Here is a 24,952-nt window from a genome sequence, read left to right on the forward strand (position 1 = left end):
TTAACATCCAAATACTTTGGGATTTTCTACTTATCTTTGTTATTGATTTCTGGTTTAATTCCATTTTGGTTTGACAGCATTCTTTTTTTATTATTATAAAGTATCATTAATACACAATCTTATAATGGTTTCAGATACACAACACAGTGGTTCAGCATTCACCCATATTATCAAGTCCTCACTACATCTGTAGTGGTCACTGTCTATCAGCATAATAAAGATGCTATAAAGTCATTAATCGTGTTCTCTGTGCTGTACTACCTAGTCCCCATGACCTACCTATATTGTGATTGTGAATTATAGTGCCCCTCAATCCCCTTCTCCCTCCCTCCCTACCTGCCCTCCCACACCCCTCCCCTTTGGTAACCACTAGTCCCTTCTCAGTGTCTGTGAGTCTACTGCTATTTTGTTCCTTCTGTTTTGCTTTGTTTTTATATTCCACAAATGAGTGAAATCATTTGGTATTTGTCTTTCTCCTTCTGGCTTATTTCACTGAACATAATACCCTCTAGATACATCCATGTTGTCGGAAATGGCAGGATTTCTTTTCTTTTTGTGGCTAAATAATATTCTGTTGTGTATATGTACCACATCTTTATCTATTCATCTACTGGTGGACACTTAGGTTGCTTCCATATCTTGGCTATTGTAAATAGTGCTGCGATAAACATAGGGGTGCATATATCTTTTTGAATCTGGGATCTTGTTTTCTTCAGGTAAATTCCTAGGAGTGGAATTACTGGGTCAAATGGTATTTCTGTTTTTAGTTTTTTTGAGGAACCTTCATAGTGCTTTCCACAATGGTTGAACCAATTTACATTCCCACCAGCAGTGTAGGAGGGTTTCCCTTTCTCTGCATCCTCCCCAGCATTTGTTGTTTCTTGTCTTTTGGATGTTGGCTATCCTCACTGGTGTGAGATGATACCTCATTGTGGTTTTAATTTGCATTTCCCTGATGATTAGTGATATTGAGCATCTTTTCATGTGCCTGTTGGCCATCGGAATTTCTTCTTGGAGAAGGGTCTGTTCAGGTCCTCCACCCATTTTTTGATCAGGTTATTTGTTTTCTGGGTGTTGAGGCAAATAAGTTCTTCATATGTGTTGGATGTTAACCCCTTATCAGACAATTCATTTACAAATATATTCTCTCTTCTCCCATACTGTGGGATGTCTTTTTGTTCTGCTGATGGTGTCCTTTGCTGCACAGAAGCTTTTTAGTTTGATGTAGTCCCACTTGTTCATTTTTTGTTTCCCTTGCCCAAGGAGATGTGTTCAGGAAAAAGTTCCTCATGTTTATATTCAAGAGGTTTTTGCCTATGTTTTCTTCTAAGAGTTCTATGATTTCATGACTTATATTCAGGTGTTTTATCCATTTTGAGTTTACTTATGTATATGGAGTTATACAGTAACCCTATTTCATTCTCTTACATGTAGTTGTCCAGTTTTCCCAACACCAGTTGTTGAAGAGGCAGTCTTTTCCCAATTGTATATTCATGGCTCCTTTATCATATATTAATTGACCATATATGCTTGGGTTTATATCTGGGCTCTCTATTCTGTTCCATTGATCTTTGGTTCTGTTCTTTTGCCAGTACCAAATTGTTTTGATTACTGTGGCTTTGCAGTAGAGCTTGAAGTCAGGGAGCATAATCCCCCCAGCTTTTTTCATCTTTCTTAGGATTGCTTTGGCTATTTGGTCTTTGTGCTTCCATATGAATTTTAGAATTATTTGTTCTAGTTCATTGAAGAATGCTGTTCATATTTTGATGGGGATTGCATTGAATCTGTAGATTTCTTTAGGCAGTATGGCCAGTTTGACAATATTAATTCTTCCTATCCATGAGCACGGGATGTGTTTCCATTTATTGGTGTCTTCTTTAATTTCTCTCATGAGTGTCTTGTAGTTTTCAGAGTAAAGGTCTTTCACCTCCTTGGTTAGGTTTATTCCTAGGTATTTTATTCTTTTTGATGCAATTGTTTTTCTGATTTCTCTTTCTGCTAGTTCATTGTTAGTATATAGGAATGCAACAGATTTCTGTGTATGAATTTTGTATCCTGCAACTTTGCTGAATCCAGTTATTAGTTCTAATCATTTTTTGGTGGAATCTTTAGGGTTTTCTGTGTACAATATCATGTCATCTATAAACAGTGACAGCTTAACTTCTTCCTTACCAAAAATTTGGATGCTTCTGTCTTTTTTGTGTTTTCTGATTTCCATGGCTAGGACTATGTTGAATGAAAGTGGTGAGAGTGGGCATCCTTGCCTTGTTCCCAATCTTAGAGGTAAAGCTTTCAGCATTTTACTGTTAAGTATGATGTTGGCTGTGTGTTTGTTGTATGTATATGGCCTTTATTTTGATGTACATACCCTCTATACCCATTTTATTAAAGAGTTTTTATCATGAATGGATGCTTTTCAGCGTCTATTAAGATGATCATGTGGTTTTTTTTTTGTTAATGTAATGTATGATATTGATTGATTTACAAATATTGTACCATCCTTGCATCCCTGGAATAAATCCCACTTGGTCATGATGGATGATCTTTCTGATGTATTTTTGAAGTTGGTTTGGTAATATTTTGTTGAGTATTTTTGAATCTGTTCATCAGGGGTATTGGTCTGTAATTTTCTGTTTTTGTGGTGTTTCTGTCTGTTTGGTGTTAGAGTGATGCTGGCCTCATAGAATGAGTTTGGAGGTATTCCCTCTTCTACTTTTTGGAATACTTTAAGAAGGCTGAGTATTAGCTCTTCTTTCAATGTTTGATAAAATTCAGATGTGAAACCATCTCATCCAGGACTTTTGTTCCTAGGTAGTGTTTTGATTACCACTTCTATTTTATTGCTGGTAATTGGTCTGTTCAGATTTTCTGTTTCTTCCTTGGTCAGTCTTGGACAGTTGTATTTTTCTAGAAAGTTGTCCATTTCTTCTAGGTTGTCCAATATATTGGCATATAATTTTTCATAGTATTCTCTAATCTTTGTGTTTCTTTGGTGTCCCTTGTGATTATTCCTTTTTCGTTTCTGATTCTGTTCATGTGTGTACACTCTTTTTGTCTTGATAAGTCTGGCTAGGGGGGTTATTTATTTTGTTTATTTTCTCAAAGAATCAGCTCCTGGTTTCATTGATTCATTCTGTTGTTTTGTTCTCAATTTTATTTATTTCTGCTCTGATCTTTATTATGTCCCTCCTTCTACTGACTTTGGGCTTCATTTGTTCTTCTTTTTCTAGTTTCATTAATTGCGAGTTTAGACTGTTTATTTGGGATTGGTCTTATTTCTTGAGGTAAGTGTGTATTACTTCTACTTTCCTCTTAGAACTGCCTTTGCTGCATCCCACAGGTTTTGGGCTGTTGAGTTAATTGTTTTCATTTGTCTCCATATGTTGCTTAATCTCTGTTTTAATTTGGTCATTGATCCATTGATTATTCAGAAGCATGTTATTTAGCCTCCATGTGTTTGTAGGCTTTTTTGTTTTCTTTGTGTAATTTATTTCTAGTTTTATATCATTGTGGTCTGTGAAACTGCTTGATACAATTTCAATCTTTGTTAATTTACAGAAGCTCTTTTTGTGACCTAGTTTATGACCTATTCTGGAAAACATTCTATATACACTTGAGAAGAATATGTATCCTGCTGCTTTTGAGTAGAATGTTCTGTAAATATCTGTTAGGCCCATCTGTTCTAATGTATTGTTCAGTGCCTTTGTTTCCTTACCTTTGTGTCTGGTTGATTTGTCTATTGGTGTGAGTGGTGTGTTAAAGTCTCCTAAAATGAATGTGTTGTAGTCTATTTCCCCCTTTAATTCTGTTAGTATTTGTTTTGCATATTTAGGTGCTTCTATATTGGGTGCATAGATATTTATAACAGTTATAACCTCTTGTTGGACTGACCCCTTGATCATTACATAATGTCCTTTTTTGTCTCTTAATTTCTTAATCTATTTTGTCTGATAATACCCACTGCTACTCCTGTTTTTCTCTCCCTATTATTTGCATGAACTATCTTTTTCCATCCCTTCACTTTTAGTCTGTGTATGTCCTTGGGTCTGAGATGAGTCTCTTATAGGCAGCATATAGATTGGTCTGTTTTTTAATCCATTTTGTCACTCTGTGTCTTTTGCTTGGTACATTCAGTCCATTTACATGTAAGGGGATTATTAATAGATATGTACTTTTTGCCATTTAGATTTGTGGTTACCAGAGGTTCAAGGATAGCTTCCTTACTATCTAACAGTCTATCTTAAATCACTGATTACTCTATTTCAAACACAGTCTAAAAGTACTTTCCCCCCCCTTCTTCTTCTTCTCCCTCTTCTACAGTTTATATATTGGGTGTCATATTCTGCACTTTTTGTGTATCCCTTGACTGATTTTATGAGTAGTTGATTTAATTTCATACTTGCTTGGTAGTTAATTGGTCTACTACCTTTACTGTGGTTTTATTTTCTCTGGTGACAGCTGTTTAGCCTTGGGAAAATTTCCATCTAGAGCAGTCCCTTTAACATATCCTGTTGGGCTGGCTTAGTGGTGGTAAATTCATTCAGCTTTTGTTTATCTGAAAATTGTTTAATTCCTGCTTCAAATTTATATGATAATCTTGCCAGGTAGAATATTCTTGGCTGGAGGCCCTTTCATTGCATTAAAAATATCCTACCACTCCCTTCTGGCCTGTAGTGTTTCTGCTGAGAAGTCTACTGATAGTCTGATGGGGTTCCCTTTATGAGTAATCTTTTTTCTCTCTCTGGCTGCTTTCAGTACTCTTTCCTTGTCCTTGATCTCTGCCATTTTATATCTCTGCCATTAATTATAATATGTTTTGATGTTGTCTTTCTAGGGTTCTTTTTGTTAGGAGCTTTCTGAGCTTCCATGACCTCGGTGTCTATTTCCTTCCCCAGTCTGGGGAATTTTCAACAATTACTGACTCAAAGAGACTTTCCATCCTTTTGTGTCTCTCTTCTTCTTCTGGTACCCCTATTATGCAAATATTCTTCCATTTAAATTGGTCACACAGCTCTCTTATTATTATTTATTATTATTTCATTCCTAGAGATCCTTTTTTCTCTTGTTTTTCAGCTTCCTCGTTTTCTTGCTCCCTAATTTCCAGATCATTTACAACTTCTTCAACCTGTGTAAGCCTACTATTAAATCCCTCCATTGTATTTTTCATTTCAGATACTGTATTTCTTCAGCCCTGAGTGACTCTTTTGGAGGTCAGGTTGTCTGTCTTTTTGTTGAGGTCCTCCCTTAATCTTGAATATTTTTCTTTAGATCTGTGAGCATGTTTATGACTTTCACTTTGAAGTCTTTGTCTGGAAGATTGGTGATTTCAGTTTCATTCAGCCGTATTTTGTCTTGTAGTTTTGTTTAGACCAAGTTCCTCTGCCTCTTCATTTTTTTTAGTGTTTCCTATGGAATAATAGCTTTATGGAGGACTTTCCCTCTAGTGCCCAGAAGCTCAGTTTCCTGTGTGGGAGCCCCAGCTATTGTCATGCAGTCAGCGGGGCACTTTTCTGTATGGCTTGTAGTGATCTGATTTCAGGTAGGCTGTGTGGGCTGTCAACTCATCATGCGTGCAGGGAGAATACTCAGGGCTGTCCAGCTGGAGTTGCTATGGGTAGAGCTGCCCTCCACCCAACCTGCAGCAATGGTGGGGGCCCACAGGTGAGCAGGACCCAGTGCCTGCCATAAGGAAGGAGCTCCCAGGGCTAGCTTCCACGTACTTCCCTGGCTGGTCCAAAACAGCTGAGAAAGCTGGGAGGGTCTCCCCACTCCTACCCAGGAGCAAAGTTTGATTTTACTGCTGGCCAGTAGGCCACACACTGCAGGGAGAAGCTTCAGGGCTGCATTGCCAGCAAAGGGGATGGAGCATCTGGGGCTTCTGAGAGTTCCTAACCTGTTGCGCTGAGGGCAGGCTGGGGAGGTATTGTCCACCTGCCCTTTCTCCTGAGCAGAGAGCTCTGTGTAACCCTTGGCCCTCTGGCACACCTCTCACTGCTGGGAAGTCTTTCAGACTTCCCGCTTTGCTTTTGTCTCAGGGAGCTAGTAGAGCATACCTGTTCTCTGCAAGTGGCTGGAATCTCAGCCTCATCAGGTGTTCTTCCTGTCTTTGTTGTCAAGCCCCTCTAATCACCAGAGCTCCATGTAATGTGGGTTCATGTTCTAGGAGCAGATCTCCAGGGCCAGGTATTCAGTGGTCCTGGGCTCCTGCTCCCTCCCTACTCTATTCCACTTCCTCCCACCTGTGGGATTGGATAGGGGGAGGGTTTGGGTCCTGCTGTATCACACCTTTGCCACTTTACCCTTTTCTGTGAGGTGTTTTCCTCTTCCCCAGATGTAGATAGTCAGATCTGCAGTCTTCAAGTTGTTGTCCAGTTTAGTTGTGTTTGCTGTATTTTCATGTTCTGTGTGATTTGGGGAGGAGGTTTCTGACTTGCCTTCTTAACATTGCCATCTTTTTCCCAGAATCCCCTGAGAGCAATCTTTGTGTGATTTAAATTCTTTTACATTTATTAAGGTCAGTTATGTGGCCCAGAATATGGTCTATCTTGGTGAATGTTCCATATGAGCTTGAGAAGAATGTATATTCTGCTGCCATTGGATGAAGTGTTCTATAGATGTCAGTTAGATCCAGCTGGTAGGTGATGCTGTGCAGTTCAACTAAATGCTGCTGATTTTCTGCCTGCTGGATCTGTCCCATTTCTGAATGAGGGGCATTGAAGACTCTAACTATGATAATGGACTTGTCCTTTGAAACATTTCTATTGGTTTTGCCTCACATATTTTAATGCTTTTTTTGTTAGGTGCATACACATTTGGGGTTTTGTGTCTTGTTGGAGATCAAACCCCTTTTTTTGAGTATGTAATTGTCTCTGTTTATCCTTGATAAATTTCTTTTTTCTGAAATTGATATACTTTGGCTTTATTTGATTAGTCTTAGCATTGTGTATCTTCCTCCATCACTTTACTTTTTTTATATCTTTATATTTAAAGTGGATGTCTTGTAGTTAGCATAAAATTGGGTCTTCTTTTAATCCGTTTTTGATTTGCTTAGAAATCTGCCATATTTGTAATTGTTTCTATTTGTTGCTTCATTTTTTGTTTTGCTTTGTTGTTCTTCACTCTTTTTCTGCTTTCCCGGGTTTTAATTGAGTATTTTGTGTGATTCCATTTTCTCTTTTATTAGCATACCAGTTATTCTTAGTTTTTTTTTTTTTATGTTAGTGGTTGTCCTAGAATTTGCAATATACATTTACAACTAATCTAAGTCCATTTTAAATAACACTGTACCACTTCATAAGTACTGGCAGTACCTTATAACAGAGCAAACCAATGCCTATTTACAACCAGTTCCTTCCTCCTGTCCCATATAACATTGTTGTCATATTTTTCTCTTATCCATAAGCTATGATCATCCAGTATATTGCTATTCTCATTTTGAACAGGATGTTATCTGTTAAATCAGTTAAGTAAAACATTTTTTCATTTATTCTTTCTCCAGTGTTCTTCCTTTGTTTATGTAGATCTGAGTTTCTGATCTGTGTCATTTTCTTTCTCTCTGAAAAACTTCTTTTAATATTTCTTGCAAGGTAGGTCTACACTGGTGACAGTTTCCTCAATTTTTTTTCTTTTTTGAACTGGAGGTGATTTTAATAGAATACGTTCATAAATATAATTGGGCTGTAAAACAACACAATGTGCTCTAAAATAATTTTTCTATTGAGTTAAATAAATTTTATCTATAAATCCTGGAACAACATGTTCATATTCACAAAATCTGAACAAAAAACACACACAACTTTCCACTTTAAATACAAGGTAATTTCAAAAGTTCACTTTGAAGGGGACTGAGTTTTGGTTTAATTTTGCTTCCAATACCAAGCATAATTATGCAGTTATTCAAAAGTTGAAGTGTGTTACTTGTCTACTTAACAAAACACTGCTGCTGTGCTCTGAAATGAAGTTCTTTAGTCAAAGTGATAGTAAGGTTTAAAAAAAACACGAAAATGCATGTTGCATTTTCAGAAGGTTAGAATCATTTAAGTTCCAATTGTACCTGTATGTTTACAATTCTCCACACTTAGATTTTAAGCCATTTTATATCTGGACAATCTGTAGCACAATCAAGTGCACCTTAATGAAGTTTCCACTGATGTACTTAGAAATATGATTTACCAGCAGCTAAACAGCATCAATTCTTTATCAAAGATAAATGGTGCTCTCTGGAAATAAAGACAATCCTTCAACAACTTTACTCCACTGAGTCAAAATATTTCCTAAGAGCTAAAGGAAATTTTATTCACATCTAGTAAAGTAACCAAACATAAAATCATTACTGATTTTCAACTTTAGTAACTGATTGGCATTTCTCAAACAAGCTGTTTTCAATCCTCATAGTTGTTTAAAATATTTGTATAGGTTACTAATTTGTAATAGGTGTCATCATGAGAATAACCAGAATTAGTTAACTGTGACAGAAGGCTGACAAAGTGTTTCACGCCCTTGAGTGATGCCAAGAATGGGAGAGAAAAGCATTGCAAAAGGAGAGGACTGCAGGCCTACTTAAATTCTCATTAAAACCAGCTACTCATCCATTACAGGAGAGTTATCATCTCACTTCCAATTTCTTCCCCTCAAGAACAATTTGAATCTCTTTGGCATCCAAAGTCTCATAGGTCAGTAAAGCTTCCGCTAGGTTCTTACGCTCTTTTGCATGAGTCTTCAAGATATGTTTTGCTCATTCATATGAGTTCCTTAGAAGGATTCTGATTTCTTGTTCAATAGCAGATTGAGTTTCTGGACTCAATTTCTCTTTATCATTGTAGGTCATAACTCCAAGCTTTTCACTCATTCCAAATTTGGTAATCATCCACTTTGCTATTTTAGTTGCATTATCAAAATCACTAGAAGCTCCTGTTGTAATATGGTCAGTTCCAAATTTAAGCTTCTCTGCCATTCGTCCTCTCACACTGACACCCATTTGAGCAAGGAGCTGAGCCCTAGTTTCATTCCATCTGTCATTCTCAGGCAACAGGGACACATGTCCCAATGTTGGCCCCTGCGGCGTGATTGTAGCTTTGTTGATAGGCATGGCATCTTTAGTGTAATTTGCAATGATAGCATGACCAGATTCATGATACGCTGTGATGGTTTTATTTTTGTTATCGATTTCCACGCTTCTACATTCAGGCCCCATTAAGATTTTATCTTTGGAAAACTCTAGCTCCTTCATGGTGACCATTTCTTTTCCATCAACAGCTGTCTTTAATGCAGCTTGGTTTACAAGATTCTCCAACTCTGCTCCAGAAAAACCAACAGTACCTCGAGCTATGATTTCTGGATCAACAGACTGATCAAACTTTATTTTATTGAGATACCATTTCAAAATTTCTGTTCGACCTTTTACATCTGGTCTTGGAACTGTAACTTGCATGTCAAAACGGCCTGGATGTATTAATGAGTTATCTAATGCCTCTGGGAAGTTTGTGGCTCCTATGATGATAACTCCTTCATTGGGTTTAAAAAACCATCCATCTCAGCAGGAAGTTGATTTACAGTCTGCCTTGAATATGGATGCATTGGAGATTCAATTTCTCTTCCCACCAACAGAATCTAATTCACCAATAAATATAACACAAGGAGCATTTGCTTTTGCTTCCCTAAAAAGATTTCTTACACAGCTGGCTGCCACACCCACGAACATCTCATCAAATTCTGATCCAGAAACTAGTAAAAGGGGACATCAGCTTCTCCTGCCACAGCTTGGGCAAGAAGTGTCTTTCCTGTCCCTGGTGGTCCAATTAAAAGAATTCCTTTTGGAAGTTTACTTACAAGCACAGTAAATTTTTGAGGATTTTTCAAGAATTCAACAACTTCCTATAATTCTTGTTTAGCTTCCTCCACTCCTTTAACATGTTTGAAGGTGACATTTTTCATCTGGACAGGATCTACCTCAGAATCAAGCCCCGTCGTCTAGAAACGGACATATAAAAATGGGTTTTTAAAGAATCCATAAATGCCAAAGAGCAGCAGGAAATGAGGATCAGATGAGTTCTTCTGAGAGAATCATTGGTTTTTTTGCATTAGCGCCTGAGCTTTCAGGAAACCCTCTGCAAAACTAGTTTTTGCCAGAGTCCAGCTCCAGCGAGTCCAGGAGTCCCTGAAGGAGGAACAGCGTCGGCGAAATGAATGAGTACACAGACACTAGCAAAGATGCTAAGCCTGGCCTGTTTATTGACAGAAACCTCAAGCAATGTATAGGAGACTGGTTACATGAAATCATCATAAAATCATCATAAGGCATGTGTCATTCAGTGATTTATGACATAATCTACTTCTCGGAATGTTCCCCTGTTTTCCCAACTATGAAAGGTCATCATGTTTTCTTCTTCAAGAATTTTCTGTTGCTCTCATACCTTTAGATTCTAATCTCAGGTTAAATTTCTACAAGGCACCACAGTGTTTTCTGAATGTGTCTTAAAACTTGTTTAACTGGACTCTCATGTAGGCTTGCTGTGGGGGCATGTTTTTTCCATAGTTCCCTGAAACCATTTACAGTAGAATGAGCAGCATTCATTCCATTGATCTTGACTATAACAATGTGTACTGTAGTTTATACAGTAATGATTTATAAGGGAACTCTACCAAGATTTTTCCACCTGCTTTCCTGACCCACGCCTCATGTAAGTCACCTCTTGTTTTTCCTGGGGGCCAAATTGGCCAGGGAGTTGTACTCTGAAGTCACCTGAACTTTATTCTATTTTCCAACCCAGGGATAATAACCCACCGGCCTGAGGGGAATGTGTAGGGTCACAAGCTGAGTTTTATGATTGCTTTACGACCCCTAACAGTCTATTCTCTAGGGGCTTTTTCTGATTCATGAGGGCTGTTCAGACTCGGGAAATGGTCAGATTAAGCAACAGAAGAGATATCAGTAGCTTCCCCTCTGGAGGCCCGCTGTGCAGCATCCATCCACCGGCCTGCAGGGCTGTGCCATCAGGCAGGCGGAGTAGATTGGCTCCCGGCAAGTTTTAAACGCATCTTGGTGAGCTTCAGATATGTTCTTGGTTTTCATGAGTTTGTCCAAACTCTCAACATCTGTTCCTCTGCCCCGCAAAAGAAACTCCTTCACAAATGATCGTGCTATATGCTGTGTTTCTGCTAATCTTTCAGTGGACTGCAGACATCTTGTCCTTGATTTCAATGTTTTAAAACCCTGAGACTGTATGAAAACTGGCCAGTACTGAAGGTCTGAACAAATACTTTTCAGAGTCCTTGAAGGTTGTCATATTTATTTTCAAAGAAGGATTGTGCAGAGACATGAGATGTATGCCAATGGGAAGAAATGCTTTTGCCTTTACAAAATCCAGGAAGTAGACTGCCTACCAGTTAATCAATCCGTCCAATTTTTAATTCAGGTAATCCAAGGTCCCTTAAGTTAAGTACAGGCTCATTGCTGGGAGCCTCATGGTCAGGAGCTACATCTCCATGCTGCTTTTGAGAAACTGATGCACCGACAGAAACAGAGGTGTCTTTTGGTGAATGGACGGCACTGATGAGATGACTCAGGAACTGTAACATGGAAGAAGAGTCTGCGGCCATTCCAGGAGTCTCCCCGGCCTTCGGCACATTGGGTAGTTCAGCATCTACGAAGGGGAAGTCAGATTCCTCAATTTTTTTAAGAAAATATTTTTCCTTTATTTTTGAAGGATAACTTCATTGGATACAGAATTCTATGTTGTGGGTTTTTTTCTTTCAACATTTTAAATATGTCACTCCACTCTCCTCTTGGTTGCATGGTTTCTTAAGAGAAATCTAGTATAATTTTTACAGTCTCTCCACTCTAGAGGCTCTTGCATCTTTCAAGATTTTCTCTTCCTCTTCTATTTTCTGCAGTTTGAATATGAGATATCTAAGTGTAGTTTTTAGTATTTATCTTGTGTTCTTTGAGCTTCTTGGGTCTGTGGTTTGGTGTCTCTCATTAGTTTTAAGAACTCTAAGTCATTATTATTTCAAATATTTCTTCTGTTCTTTTCTCTCTTCTAGTATTCCTCTTGAATATGTTACACCTTTTGTCATTGTTCTATAGTTCTTGGAAATTCTGGTGTCATTTTTTTTTTTCATTTTCTTTTCTTTTGCTTTTTAGTTTGGGAAGTTTCTAATCACATCTTAAAACTCACTGATTCTTTTCTTAGCCATGTGCAGTCTACTGATGAGCTGATCAAAGGCATCCTTCATTTCTATTAGTGTTATTTATTTCTAGCATTTCCTTTAGATTCTTAGAGATTTCCTCTAATTACATTACCCATCTGTCCTTGCATGTTGTCAGCTTTTTCCATTAGAGCTCTTACCATATCCATTTGGTTATTTTGGATTCTCAATCTGATAATTCCTAACTCTCCTTAGCTGCGTCTGATTCTGATGCTTGCTTTGTCTGTCCAGACTGTGGTTTTGTCTTTTAGCATATTGTCATGTTTTTTGTTGAAAGCTGGACATGATGTATCAGGTAGACAGAACTGAGGTAAATAGGCCTTTAGTGTGAGGTTTTATGTTTATCTGGCTAAGAGTTATGTTGTGTTTACTGTTTGCTATAGCTGTAGCTATAGCTGGCAGAGGCTACAATTTCCTGCAGTGTCCTTGTCTGTGTCCCTCCTGTTACCTTTGGATTTCCCTAGAGAGTCCTTTAATAGAGTCTGAGCTTTGCTTCAGTTGTAGTCCCATGTCATTATAACAGGAGCCCTATTGATGGTAAGACACAGGGAGTGGGGAAGCATTTTACAATACTGTGACCAGATCTCTTTAGTGAGCCTGTACCTCTTGGCTGTAACCTTCTTAGCTTTTTCCCCCAACTTCTCAGTTTTTTTAACCCAGGTAGGTTGGGCTCTGGTCAAATAGTTTCCCTTGAGGGTTGCATTTGTTTCGGACACAAAATGCTCTGGGCGTATTTCAAAATAGTTACTTTTCCTTTTTCCCTTTTGGAGGGGACGTACAAGGTATTGTTCTTTGATGTTAACTCTGAGAACCCAATGGGGATTCTGGAAATAAAACTCACAAAGTATCCCTAGCAGCTGCTGGCTCCACTGGTGATTCCTGGCCCTAGCAAACTGTAATTTTCTATATCCCTGGTCTCTCTCATTTTTGGGGCAGTGTTTTCCCCTGTGACCTCAAATCTCTGATGGATCTAAGATTTGTTGATTTTCAGCTTTTTTCTTTTTGTGAGGATAGGAATACTTTTAAGTCCTTTATATATTGGACCAAAACCCAAAAGTTGTAAATGCAACATAAAAGTATTTGGAACTGACTCAACATGATAATGGCAAATTTCACATTTTTTACAAAAATAAGTTTCAAATTCAAAATGGTTCACTGGATAATCCTGACATACAAGTTTCTTTTTTCTTTATAACACCTGAGTCTGAGATCCAGCCATACTACAAATAGCTAAAATGATGATAGGTACTTAATGTTTCAGATGACTGTCTCCATCCAGGCTTGGATACACCATGGTTTTTAGTGTGCTTAAACAATATGAAAATGAATAAATAGCTTAAATTGAGGAACATACTACTTTACACTTGTTGCAAAGATTTGTTTGCAACAGTGCTCTTTTTCCTTGTGTAATTTTCCCTAACTCTTGATTTAATTTTCTTGAAGAATGTTACTCTGAGCTATAGTACTAATAAAAGTTTTCTGCAACAGAGCTCCCACATGCTGTTCCTCCATCTTTTCATCAGCCTTTCATGTTGAAGGTATTTTTGTCTCTTGAGAACATGTTTGGGTAATTTAACAAAATAATTGATCGTAAACTTTGCTAAAAAAACACATAGGAGCATGCTGAAGGGATTTTCTATAGAAAGAAAGTTGATAAACTCAGTTTTCCTGGCAAATTCCAGTGAATCTGTTACAGAGTTCTCTTATATAACCCCTTGAAGAAGTTGAATCCTACCAGCAAAGCTACTAAGATAGCCTTACATCTATGGCAGAATTTTTTTTTTAACTCCCCAACATAATTGTACTGCAGAAAAAGTATTTGTTTATCAGAATTTCATTAAAACTAAGCTCCAAAAATATGCAGATATTAAAACTAATAAATAAAGTTGACCTCAAAATGAAGAAGTGAAGTTAGGCACCATTTCTTTTATATGTACTTGATAAGTCAGGAACCTTTTTTAATGCACATGGAAGCTGATTAGCTGAAAAGAAATATTGACCTATTAAAGAAGTTACTCAGTAAAATTTATCAAGTCATAGTGGTTCAAAAGTCAAAATGATGCTCTTGATTAGTACTTAAATTCTATTTTAAGTGATTATCAATGCTTAAGTCATTTCAAACTGCACTACTACTCAGTGACAAAATTTGTTGTTAGAGTGGCTGTGCCTTGAAATTCCATTGGCATTAATAAATTAATTGCAATCCTGTTCTGTTGTTAAATGACTGCTCTGTGTTGAAGGCATGTATAGTGCTAATGGAGGTTACACCTTCCATAATCTCAAAGGAGTATTATGATTCTCAGATCACAGTAATAACTCTCTTTTACATGACTCTTCCTGTTAACATCATTCCATCTACTCAAGGTCTGCCAGCTTAAAATCAAGGAAATTAGGTATTGATTCCCTAGGGAAAGAATGAATGAATGAATGAAATGTAGGCCATCTAGTAAATACTAATTCTTCTACCCAAATCTAATTTAATGAAATTAATGTGAACTTTCATTACATTCCACCCACTCAGAAAGCCCTACTTTTTACCTTTTCATAAATCCTATAAGAGTTTGAAAATAAAACTCAGTTTCTAGTTCTTTCCTGGAAAATATAAGCTTTTCTGAAACAGGCTGTGTCTTATTTACTTTTGTGTCACTAATGCCTTGCATAATATACATGCTTATTAGTGTGTGGCTGAATGGAAAGGCTTTGCTCACTATTCTGAACATCATTGTCATCATTTCTTAATATACATTATAACACAAATTCATAGTTTATACTTTTTCTTGTGTTCTTGTATGAACTAATTTTCCCAAAAAGATTATAAGCTCAAAGGCAAAAACCATGTTCTCTATTCTCTTAGTACCCAGTGAGAGACAATAATAAGCCCTCAATAATACATACTGATTTTTAAAATTACTTTGTGTTATATACTAGCAAAGAATGAGTTTAAATTCCCTGCACAGGGTTCTCTCCATAGTTAGAGATATAATATAGAAACGTAGTTAGAGTCTGTAGTAAAACATACCCATTAATGTTGACTGGTTTAAAATATCGTATTTAACTTTTTAAAAAAATAAAATGCACTGGTCTTAAGTGTAGAGTTTGAGTTTGACAAAGGTATGCATTCATGTAACCAATGTCTCTGACAAGATGTAGTGCACCACCATCACCGTAGAAAATGTCATTCTGTGCCTTTCCAGTCGTACTCCACCACCACAACCACTATTCTGATTTCTAACCTCATATATCTGTTTTACCTGTTAATAACTTCATAGAAGTAGAATCACATGATATGTATTTTTCTGTGTCTGACTTCTTTAACTCAACATAAGGTTTTTGAGGTTCACAGATGCATAACTTCTCAAGAGCATTCATATTCTCTTATTTAAAACATAGTGCTAACTAATATTTCATGTTCATCACAACACAAATGATTTTTCCTGCTCTCTAGGACTATGAATTCATTTTATTATGACAGGATGTATCATCACTAAAATACTTGCATATAAATTAAGTTGTAAATACAAGTTTAAAGACATAATCAAATATGAGTCATGTATTGATTCTGTAAGGCAAGGTTGTTTGTAATAAACAGTATTCTTTACTAGCACACAATAAGGGCAGTTTCATCTTTCCTTGCTTTTTGTGTATTTTCCAGAACATAGACTAAAATGAAATGTTATCTTTTCCTTTACATTGTATGTTTTAATAGAGATTAAATTAGCTGTGAATTCAGTATGAACTTGGGATAAGGGCAATAAGAAACCCTATTGTTTCCAGCCTCCATGAAGAAGAACTGGCACTGTGTCAGGAAAATTCCCAGTATGGAGCAGTTTTATTACAATTCAGTACAGTTGGTTCTTGCATAACCTTTAGAAAATCATACATAAAACATTCACATCTATATAAATAAAAATCACCCACACACTTTATTAATAGCTTTTGTTCACTGTTTCCGTGGGACTTGTGCTACATGTTCCTACTGTGCCCCCTTTTCCAGTCTTTTTTAAAGATAACTTTCTATAAGCTTTCTTAAAAGCAAAAAGGCTAGGTAATATTAGGAACCAAATATAAGCATAAGATATCTTGATAATTCTCACTAGACACAAATTTCCTTCTCGATCATGTACTACAACTAGTGTCTGTAAGTGTCCTTTTTATATTCAGTAAATAGAGATTGGCTCTTTCACTAGATACAGCTAATTTGACTTTAGCAAAGAAAGTTGTACTTTCATGGAAATAAGAATCACAATATATTTGTGATAATGTTTGGGCATTTATTTTAAAACATACATTTTTAATATTATACCACTGTTCCTGCAACAACGTGGTGAAAGCAAGATCCACGTTGAAGTCAACTGCCAAGCTCAAGCCTCAGCCTTTTTTTCCCTTCGTCTAGTTCATTATAGCCAGTAATGTGTTTGTTTTCAGGGGTCATTTTCCTGAATCCAAACTTTAGAAGGCTTTCCACATATTCCCCAAAAGTAGGTGATACAGAACACCAAAATCATTTTGTACTAAGCATCTAGATTGAACTGCCAATTTACAAAAAACCCAAGGACTAAAGGAACATAAAATGGGATCACTGTCCAGGATGTGGGAAATTCCACAGGACAAATGACCCAGTTTCTTTAACAAATGAACAGTAGTAAGGGAGGATAGGGGGAAAGGTGGCTAAGTGTTTTGAGGTTAAAAAAGACTTAAGGTATTTGTTAATTGTACTTTAGTTAAAAAGAGAAGCTTAAGAGAGATGTGAACCAAATGTGTGGACCTTGTTTGGATCCTAATCTGAACAAAGCAAACAAAAAAAGATACTTCTGAATCTAAATGTTGGCTGGATAATTAGATACTTTAAAACTGTCATTATTGATGGGTGTAATAAAGGTGTTAGGGTTTTATTTGTTAAGAAATAGTCCTTATAGTGGTGGATATATGTCATTCATTTTTCAAAGTCCACACAGTGTACAATACCAACAGTGAATCCTGATGTAAACTGTGGACTTTGGGTGATAATGATGTGCCAACAAAGCTTCATCAATCCAACATATGTATCTTTGTAATGCAGGATGTTGACAGCTGGGGAGGCTGCACATGTGTGGGGGCAAATCTTTGGGCTTCCTGCTTAGTAACCTTCCTCTGGGAACTGGAAATTACTGCAAAAAGTAAAGTTTATTTTTGAAAATGAAAAAAAAAGAAAAGAAATAATCCTTACTTATTAGTGATTTATATACCAAAGTGATATCTGAGATTTTACTTAAAATACCCTATCAAAAAAGAAAGAGGATAGATAAAACAAGAAGGGCAAAATTAAAATAGTTGTTGAAGTTGGGTGATGGGTACATAGGGTTCATTTCATTACTCTCTCTAGCTTTGAAATTTTCCATAAAGTTAAATTAAAATATATACACACACATAAAATAAGAAGGAAAAAGAATTGATCACTGCTATAATAGCAAACAAAACTATATTAACTTTAGGAATAACAATTTACAGTATCATCCTATAAAATAAATTAACGTGTTTAAATTTGGGGGAAGGAAGGAAGGAAAGGCCTTTCTAATATAGCCTTACCTAACCCACAACTCAGTGCCCTCACATCTTCCACAGAACACCATAAATTATAGAAGGTAATGCTTCATTTGAAAGGAATGATGAACTTTGCATGAAAGATACATATATCCTTTGGAAGAGCGGTGGACTCATGCCAGCAGTGATACTCACGTGTCTTTGCTTTGAGCATTAGTCTTCCTCCTGGGCCATTTGTGGGATTTCCCTGGGACTGCTATTTGTGACTCTAATTGTGAAGTCAGTAATATGGCCTTTGTCATAGCCAGAACTTTTGATGTCCTGTCTTATTCTCTAGTAAAATATCTATTTTACTACAGAACATTTTTACTTTCCATCACTTTTGCTTAGCGCTATAAAAATGAATGCTCTTAATGAGTGGACTTTAACCCTTTATAGACATAATTTTGTACAACGTATTTGCCTTCTGGGAATTTTTTTTTTCCTGAGACAGTGACTTCCTGTTATTAGTGGAAGATAGCCTGGGTCTACCCAGGACAGAGAAGTGAATACCATACTCACAATCAGTATTCTGATGCTTACTCAAATCACAGCAAAGAAAGTTAACAAAATTAATGAATGCTGAAAATAGATTCTTCAGTGGACCTGTGTTTCTAAGTTGGAACATTGGTTTTTTAATCTAAGAAGGCTTAACCCAGCCTGGCTGAAATTTTGAGCTAGAAAGGAGCTGTCACAAATCTGTATGTTCAAACAAGTGCCTTTTTTTCTTAATTCTCTGGAATTATTCTGCCACAGCAAATTTAATTAAGAGCAAACCAAACATTCCTGAGCCCCAGCTCCAGCTATAATTTATATCAAGATACCATATATAAAAGTAGTTATCTTGCTTTTGAATATATTTGTAAAGTTTGATTTTTCAGTATCTGTATAATTTATTATATCAACTAAAGTTTGAGTTGTCAGAGAGCTGGAATTATTTCTGTCAATTTAACTTTACTTAGCCACTGTCACAATAACAAAGTATAAAGATATCATGCTGAACAACCTTAATTAAACTTGTCATATCTTCTAAATCAAGAACTTTTGATGATAGAAATACAAAAATATTCAAATAAGACTGAAGTTTGAGAAATGTTACTACCAAGAGCATTTTTTAAATTAAGGATAACAATCATAAAAATTTTATAGCTGTTGGCAAAAATTATAATTTTACTATTTATTGAGTACTCTTTGTCAGGCACTTCACTAAGCACTGTATTTAGTCTTAGAATGTTGGAAGTATATGCTAAGTATGTGTATTATACAGAGTTTAGTTGAAGTTTAGAGAAATACAAATGCTAGAAGAGTAATGTTTGTTTAATAATCTAAAATCTCTGTCAGGCTGGGGAAAGATCATTTTCTTGAAGTAGTTGGAAATACTGTAATGAAAATGTAAAAAGCATGTTTTCTAAAACACCTTATTAAAATCACCCATCTTTTGATGAAAAACTGGTGAAATTAGTAACCACTCGTCATCATGGTCAACCTTTTTGAATGTTACCTGAATGGCTTTTTTCCTGATTCTTATCATGTTTGCTTGCTGAATTAATTTGACATCTAAAAATGTTGTTGACAAGGAAATGTGGTTTTGACACTTCAGAAAAGACACTTTCTGCTTCATAAAAGTTGAAATCATGTTCCATGTGAAATTTGAGAACCACCAAAGTGAACATTCTACAATTAATTTAAAACTATTAATTGTATTAGTACTTTTATGCCATGTAGAAGCAAGCAGTATTAAGATTTAAAATTGAATTTTTAAAGGTTTTATTATCAATATTATCACCAAACTGAATAATTAAAAGGTCAGTAAAGTCATCCATAGTATACAAAAGAAAAAACAAAAATCTTATATTGTTAAATATCAGTGAAATAAAGGTGGTATTTCATGATGGTTTTGTTTTGTTTTCAACAAAGTAAGTCTTTTCCCCCCATAAAATAAAGCATCACATTACTAATAACTTCCCATACTCCAATAATAGGCAAGTCTTATTGTTTCTGTTATCTCCACAATACCTAGAGCCAACTTTCAGTTGTTTTTAGTAATATGCATAGAATGGTAAAGCCCATAGAGTCAATAAAAGATAATCACTTATACCAGAACTTTTTCCACCAAACTTTTTATGAAAGATGCCATTGACAAGTAAACAGATTTTAATTTTACTGCCTTTTGCTTCCCATGGTAACATGTAGGTGAATGTGCCAATAGGTGGTAAAAGACCAACAAAGTAGTGAAAGGAAAAAGAAATAGATGAGGTATTTAATCAGCAAACCAGAGAATCAGTTTCTAAATGTTTCTGTACCCTGTGGCCTCCCTTATGAATTCCTTCTTGGCAAGAACTGTCTTATTCTTCCTTGTATTACCAGAGACATGGCCCAGTGTAGTTCATTTAAGCCAGTGTAGATGATTTAGGCCAGAAACTTTAAATAGCTTCCATCAAGTGTTATCATTTGCTACACAGGGAAAACAAAATGAAACTGGAATATACAAAAGAAGGAGGTGTGTCTCCTACCTAATGTAAACCTAATATTGTTTGAGAAAGAGGTACAGATGTTTTTAAAAATGTTCTTTAATTATTTATCTAGTCCATATTGTTTATCTTTTGTACATATTATGTGTCCTAAAGAAGCTTGCTTTTCATTGTGGGATTTTGCAAAAGTGGAAACAGCTTGTGAAAAATACTACACATATACACCTATAGCCAGCCTAATATTGCTTGTCACCAACCCCAAACTAATAACTAGAAATTTCAAACTCCAGATGTATGTGTGTGAGATTAACAGAAGTACTTGACAGTCCATAATGTGTGTGTGTGTGCATGTGTGTTATGTGTGTGTATTTTTTGATAACTTGCAACCACATGGCAGTGTAATGTATTCAGTATTTCTGTTTGATAAATAAAGGCAAAGAACTTTGATTCAGAAACTAGAATAATAAGTTGCTCGTGTACCTTTAAAATTAGGTTTTAAGTTGAATTCTTACTGACAGGATATTAACATTGAATTGCAGTTTTTTATCATTTTGTATAGATTTTACACTAAAAACTGCCAGGCAGGTAACATCTAAATGTATCTTTCTCAATATGACAGTTACATAAGAAGAGAATTCCCTAGCACGTAAAGAAAAATGCAATTATTTTCTATTCTGAATCTGCAGACTGCTGTTTTAGAAAATCATATCTGATTATTTGCTCAGCAGAAGATTATTGAGTTGATTTAGCTGTGATTTTACTTAACAAAGCTTCAACTGCATTCCTACTGTGGAGTCCGAAAAAGGTAGAGAGATATAAATGATACATTCAAACTGTGATTTTTGTGAACAGGGCCATCGATGCACCCCTCCGAGCTAATAGCGGAGATGAGAAACAGTGGGTTTGCACTGAAACGAAATGTACTGGGGAGAAACTTGACCGCAAATGATCCATCACAGGTAATGATCTTTTTATCAGTAAGCTGAAAATGTCTATAAATCTAAATGTGATTGCTTGTGAATTGCTACTTAATGTTTTCCAATATGCACATATCCGTAGGAAAGCAAGATAGAGCTAAGAAAAGGCCTAAAATGTATTTTGATTTTGATTCTTTATTATCTTAACCTAAATGAGAAATTGTTTTTAAACCTATATTTTAATAAATGAAACTGCTCCTCTGGGTTTATGTGGATGTCTAAGTGAACTGTGATAAGATTGTTATTTTTTCCTTCCTGGTAACTTATCCCTGAAGCATCACTAAATAGAACCAATGGGAAGAAGTGTATAAAAGCAGACCCCTAAAAATTATAGAAAATATTTCACACTTATTTAACTTATTAAACTGTACACAGATCCAGGAAATGGTTGAGTTTGAGAGGCTGTAGATATCCTAATGCAAACCATTTATTTTATTTAATGAGGAAACTGGAGCCCAGAGAAGTTAAGTGATTTCCCTAAGGGCATGTGGCGATTTAGAGACAGCTGTACTAAAACCCAGACTCCCACTACTATAAACTTGTGCTGCTCTGAGAAGAGGCACATTATTTTTCAAACATTGCTAGGGATGGTTCATGTAACCTATATTATCACATATTTGTAGTGTTTGAGGTATTTAATATGTATTGTTGAAATTATAAAGGCTAAAATTGTGGATGTTTGACCTTCCCGTAAAGTGCATGATTTTCCTGGTTTTAACATTTCATTAAATGAAAAATAAAATATATAAACCTTCAAGTGTTTAAATTCAAACTCAAGAGGTAAAGAGTAGAAAATATGGTATAAATGTTTTATCTGTGTTTCCTTATTGTACTCTCCCTGAGAAAGTTCGTTAATGCTGGCAAAGCAGTCATCATACCCTCTTAGTGCATTAGGATACTTCTAGGCAAGAAGGCTACAAAACATTCTCTAATTCCCCACCACCTCCCAGTCCAAAATGTCATACTTACCTACAGTATGCCCCAAGTACAAAATTTCTTATCTGTAAATGTCTCCTTTCATGTCTGATACCTAAGTTGTCTGCAATCTAGCAATTTAATGATGTTTCTGTTGACTCAGGAATATGTTGCAAGTGAGGGTGAAGAAGATCCAGAAGTCGAATTTTTAAAGTCACTCACAACCAAACAAAAACAAAAACTTCTCAGGTAATTAAGAATATATTTAATGAATTCAACTACATTTTTTTTCTTATGTTTTATCTTAGTATCATATTCAACTCTGATCCTAAGAGCTAATGAAGGTACTTAAACCATGGATCACACTTACTTATTCTTCAGCTATAGTAGTACAATTTTGTTTTTTTTTTCAGTAATATGAAAATGAGTGTAGGATTATATACTCAGATTATACCACAGAATCATTGCATTTTTCAGAACATTTAATTTGGAAACATTAATTTGTAGGTTTCATTTTTCATAATAGATTTGTATATATCTTTGCACACAATTCTTAGAAAATATTGTGGGCTATATATTACTCTTGTGTAAGGTTTTACAAAGAATGCTGAAAAGTGCTTAAATTTAAAGTAAATATGAGTTTTATTAAACAGACGAGCCCTAGATTAAAGAATCCAAGAAATATCCACTGAATCCAATAGAGGGAGCTCACGTGATGTTTCAGTATGTGGAGTTTCGGGAATGGCTGACAGAATACAGTGAAGATGTTATTATTTTAAAGTAACTCAGTATATCATATAAACTTCTGAGAATGTGAAGTAGTCTTTAGAAATTCAGAATGCCTTAATAGAATTGTCCTACCTATAAATCTGAACAATTTTTGAAAACTAGTATACGATTATTTTATTTCATATAACCAGAAAAGAGTATAAAAAAATGGAAAGTGTATTTCTATTAAGAATTTCTGAAGAATATGCTCTTCAATTTTGATAATGTAATGTTGATTAATATTCATACTAAAGGATAATATATACATAAAATTAGTTTTTCATCTGACTGTAGCTATATGTTGAGTTTTTATAGGATTAGATCCAACTAATACCAAAAACCTTTCTTTAAGGTCAGGGCGACCATTTATTTAGAGTACTGTACAATTTCAAAATCTGATTCAGCAAGAATTTCTTTAAAATAGCATTACCATTGAAGAAAATAAATTGGCTTAATGCATTTAATTTTTTAATTTAAACTTACATATATGTGACTTGAATAATTTAAAAGGAAGAAAATGATTTATCATTTAATAAAGAATGTGTTTATATTTGAATACTTTAATAGCTTCTAAAAATATATATTGTCTATTCAAATTTTTATATTTGTTGCTGAAAGGACTACTCTTACATAGTCTGTTACTGTTTTTCCCCAAAACAGGAAATTGGATCGACTTGAGAAGAAGAAAAAGAAAACGAAAAAAGATAAAAAGAAAAGTCTTCAGAAGAACAGAAGAAAGCACAAAAAACATAAAAACAAGTCATCTTCCTCCTCCTCCTCCTCTTCCTCTCCCACCTCCTCTTCTTCCCCCAGCGAGACTTTAGAAAGCAGCAGTGAGAGTGATAACAAAGAAAAAAAAATCCAAAAGAAGAAAAGAAAGAAAAACAAGTGTTCACGGAATAACCACAATGATTCTGAAGTGAAGGACAAGTCTAAGAAGAGAAAACTTTATGAAGAACTTCCTAGCAGTCACTGGAATAAGGAAAAAGGAAAGGAAAAGCCTAGGTTTTTAAAACAAGAGAGTTCTGGGGAGAATAACAAATGGAGCCATTCTGATTCTGACAGAAAGTCTAGGAGCCATAACCATAGCCCAGAAAAGAGAAGATCTGAAAGACATGCGCGGAGCAGTAGGAGCCAGAGCAGGGATGAGAGGAGGAGAAGCCGAAGCAGAAGTCGTGGTAGTTTCAAGCAAAGAGAAATAAGAAAACGGCCACAACGAAGCCCCAGTGAAGAGCGGAGCAGAAAACATGACACCAGAGGCCATGGCACAGATATATACAGAGGAGGAAAAATGCACAGAGATAACTCAGGAGATAAACTTAGCAGAGTGACACAAAGAGAACAAAGCAGAAGTAGAGAGAATAAAGAAAGACTATCTGTGACAATTACCTGGAAATAAAAAATACCTCCACTTTCTTATTGAAAACCTTTAGCAAGGGCCGAATGATATTCTCTTGTCTTTCTGATAAAAAGCTCTTTTTAAATTTTCCATCTCTGTAAATTGTCATATCAAGTACAAAACTCCATGAGTCCTATAAGAATGAACTTTGCAAATATTTCATAAGTAAGCTATTTTGGGGCTATAAAAATATTTTCTGTTGGTAAATGCTTCTTGTGCCCTATACTAGATAAAAACCCCACATAACTATGTGATATTTTCTTTGTTCTGAAACATTAAAAGAATTGTGGTACACTGAATGGGTATAATTTATTTTTTTTCAATTTTATTACTTTTAAGATTTGAATTTACTTGAAGGAAAGTGTAATCATTATTGAAATACACTAGTATGAATTAAACAATGAATTGCTCAGTATTTCTTTAAGGCTTTTAAACTCCCTTCAGGTGTTTTGTTCTAGCTGTTTACATTTGGATGATGTATTAGTTTTCTATGCTGCCATAACAAATTACCTCAGACTTAAAACAACACAAATGTATTACACAGTTCTGTAGATCAGAATTTTGAAATGGGTCTCAGTGGGCTAAAATCGAGGTGTCTGCAGGATTGGTTCCTTTTGAAGGCTCTAGGAGAAAAGACTGTTTGCTTGTGTATTTCT

General features: G+C 35.6%; 1 protein-coding gene and 2 pseudogenes across 1 annotated transcript in view; 1 reads left to right on the forward strand and 2 right to left on the reverse strand.

Annotated features, from left to right (window-relative positions):
- Positions 1 to 24,595, forward strand: part of CIR1 (corepressor interacting with RBPJ, CIR1) — a 62,353-nt gene extending 37,758 nt beyond the window's left edge. Inside the window, exons 8-10 of the mRNA XM_057503895.1 lie at positions 21,090 to 21,196; positions 22,293 to 22,378; positions 23,558 to 24,595. Of these exons, the coding sequence (XP_057359878.1) occupies positions 21,090 to 21,196; positions 22,293 to 22,378; positions 23,558 to 24,296 (932 nt within the window). The 3' untranslated portion in view covers positions 24,297 to 24,595. The remainder of the gene's footprint in view (positions 1 to 21,089; positions 21,197 to 22,292; positions 22,379 to 23,557) is intronic.
- Positions 7,041 to 10,376, reverse strand: LOC118907906 (ATP-dependent zinc metalloprotease YME1L1-like; annotated as a pseudogene).
- LOC130684108 (ATP-dependent zinc metalloprotease YME1L1-like) lies at positions 10,188 to 12,212 on the reverse strand (annotated as a pseudogene).
- Positions 24,596 to 24,952: the final 357 nt, after the last annotated feature.

The sequence above is a fragment of the Manis pentadactyla genome, chromosome 6 (assembly GCF_030020395.1).
Source record: "Manis pentadactyla isolate mManPen7 chromosome 6, mManPen7.hap1, whole genome shotgun sequence".
Classification (NCBI taxonomy): Eukaryota; Metazoa; Chordata; class Mammalia; order Pholidota; family Manidae; genus Manis; species Manis pentadactyla.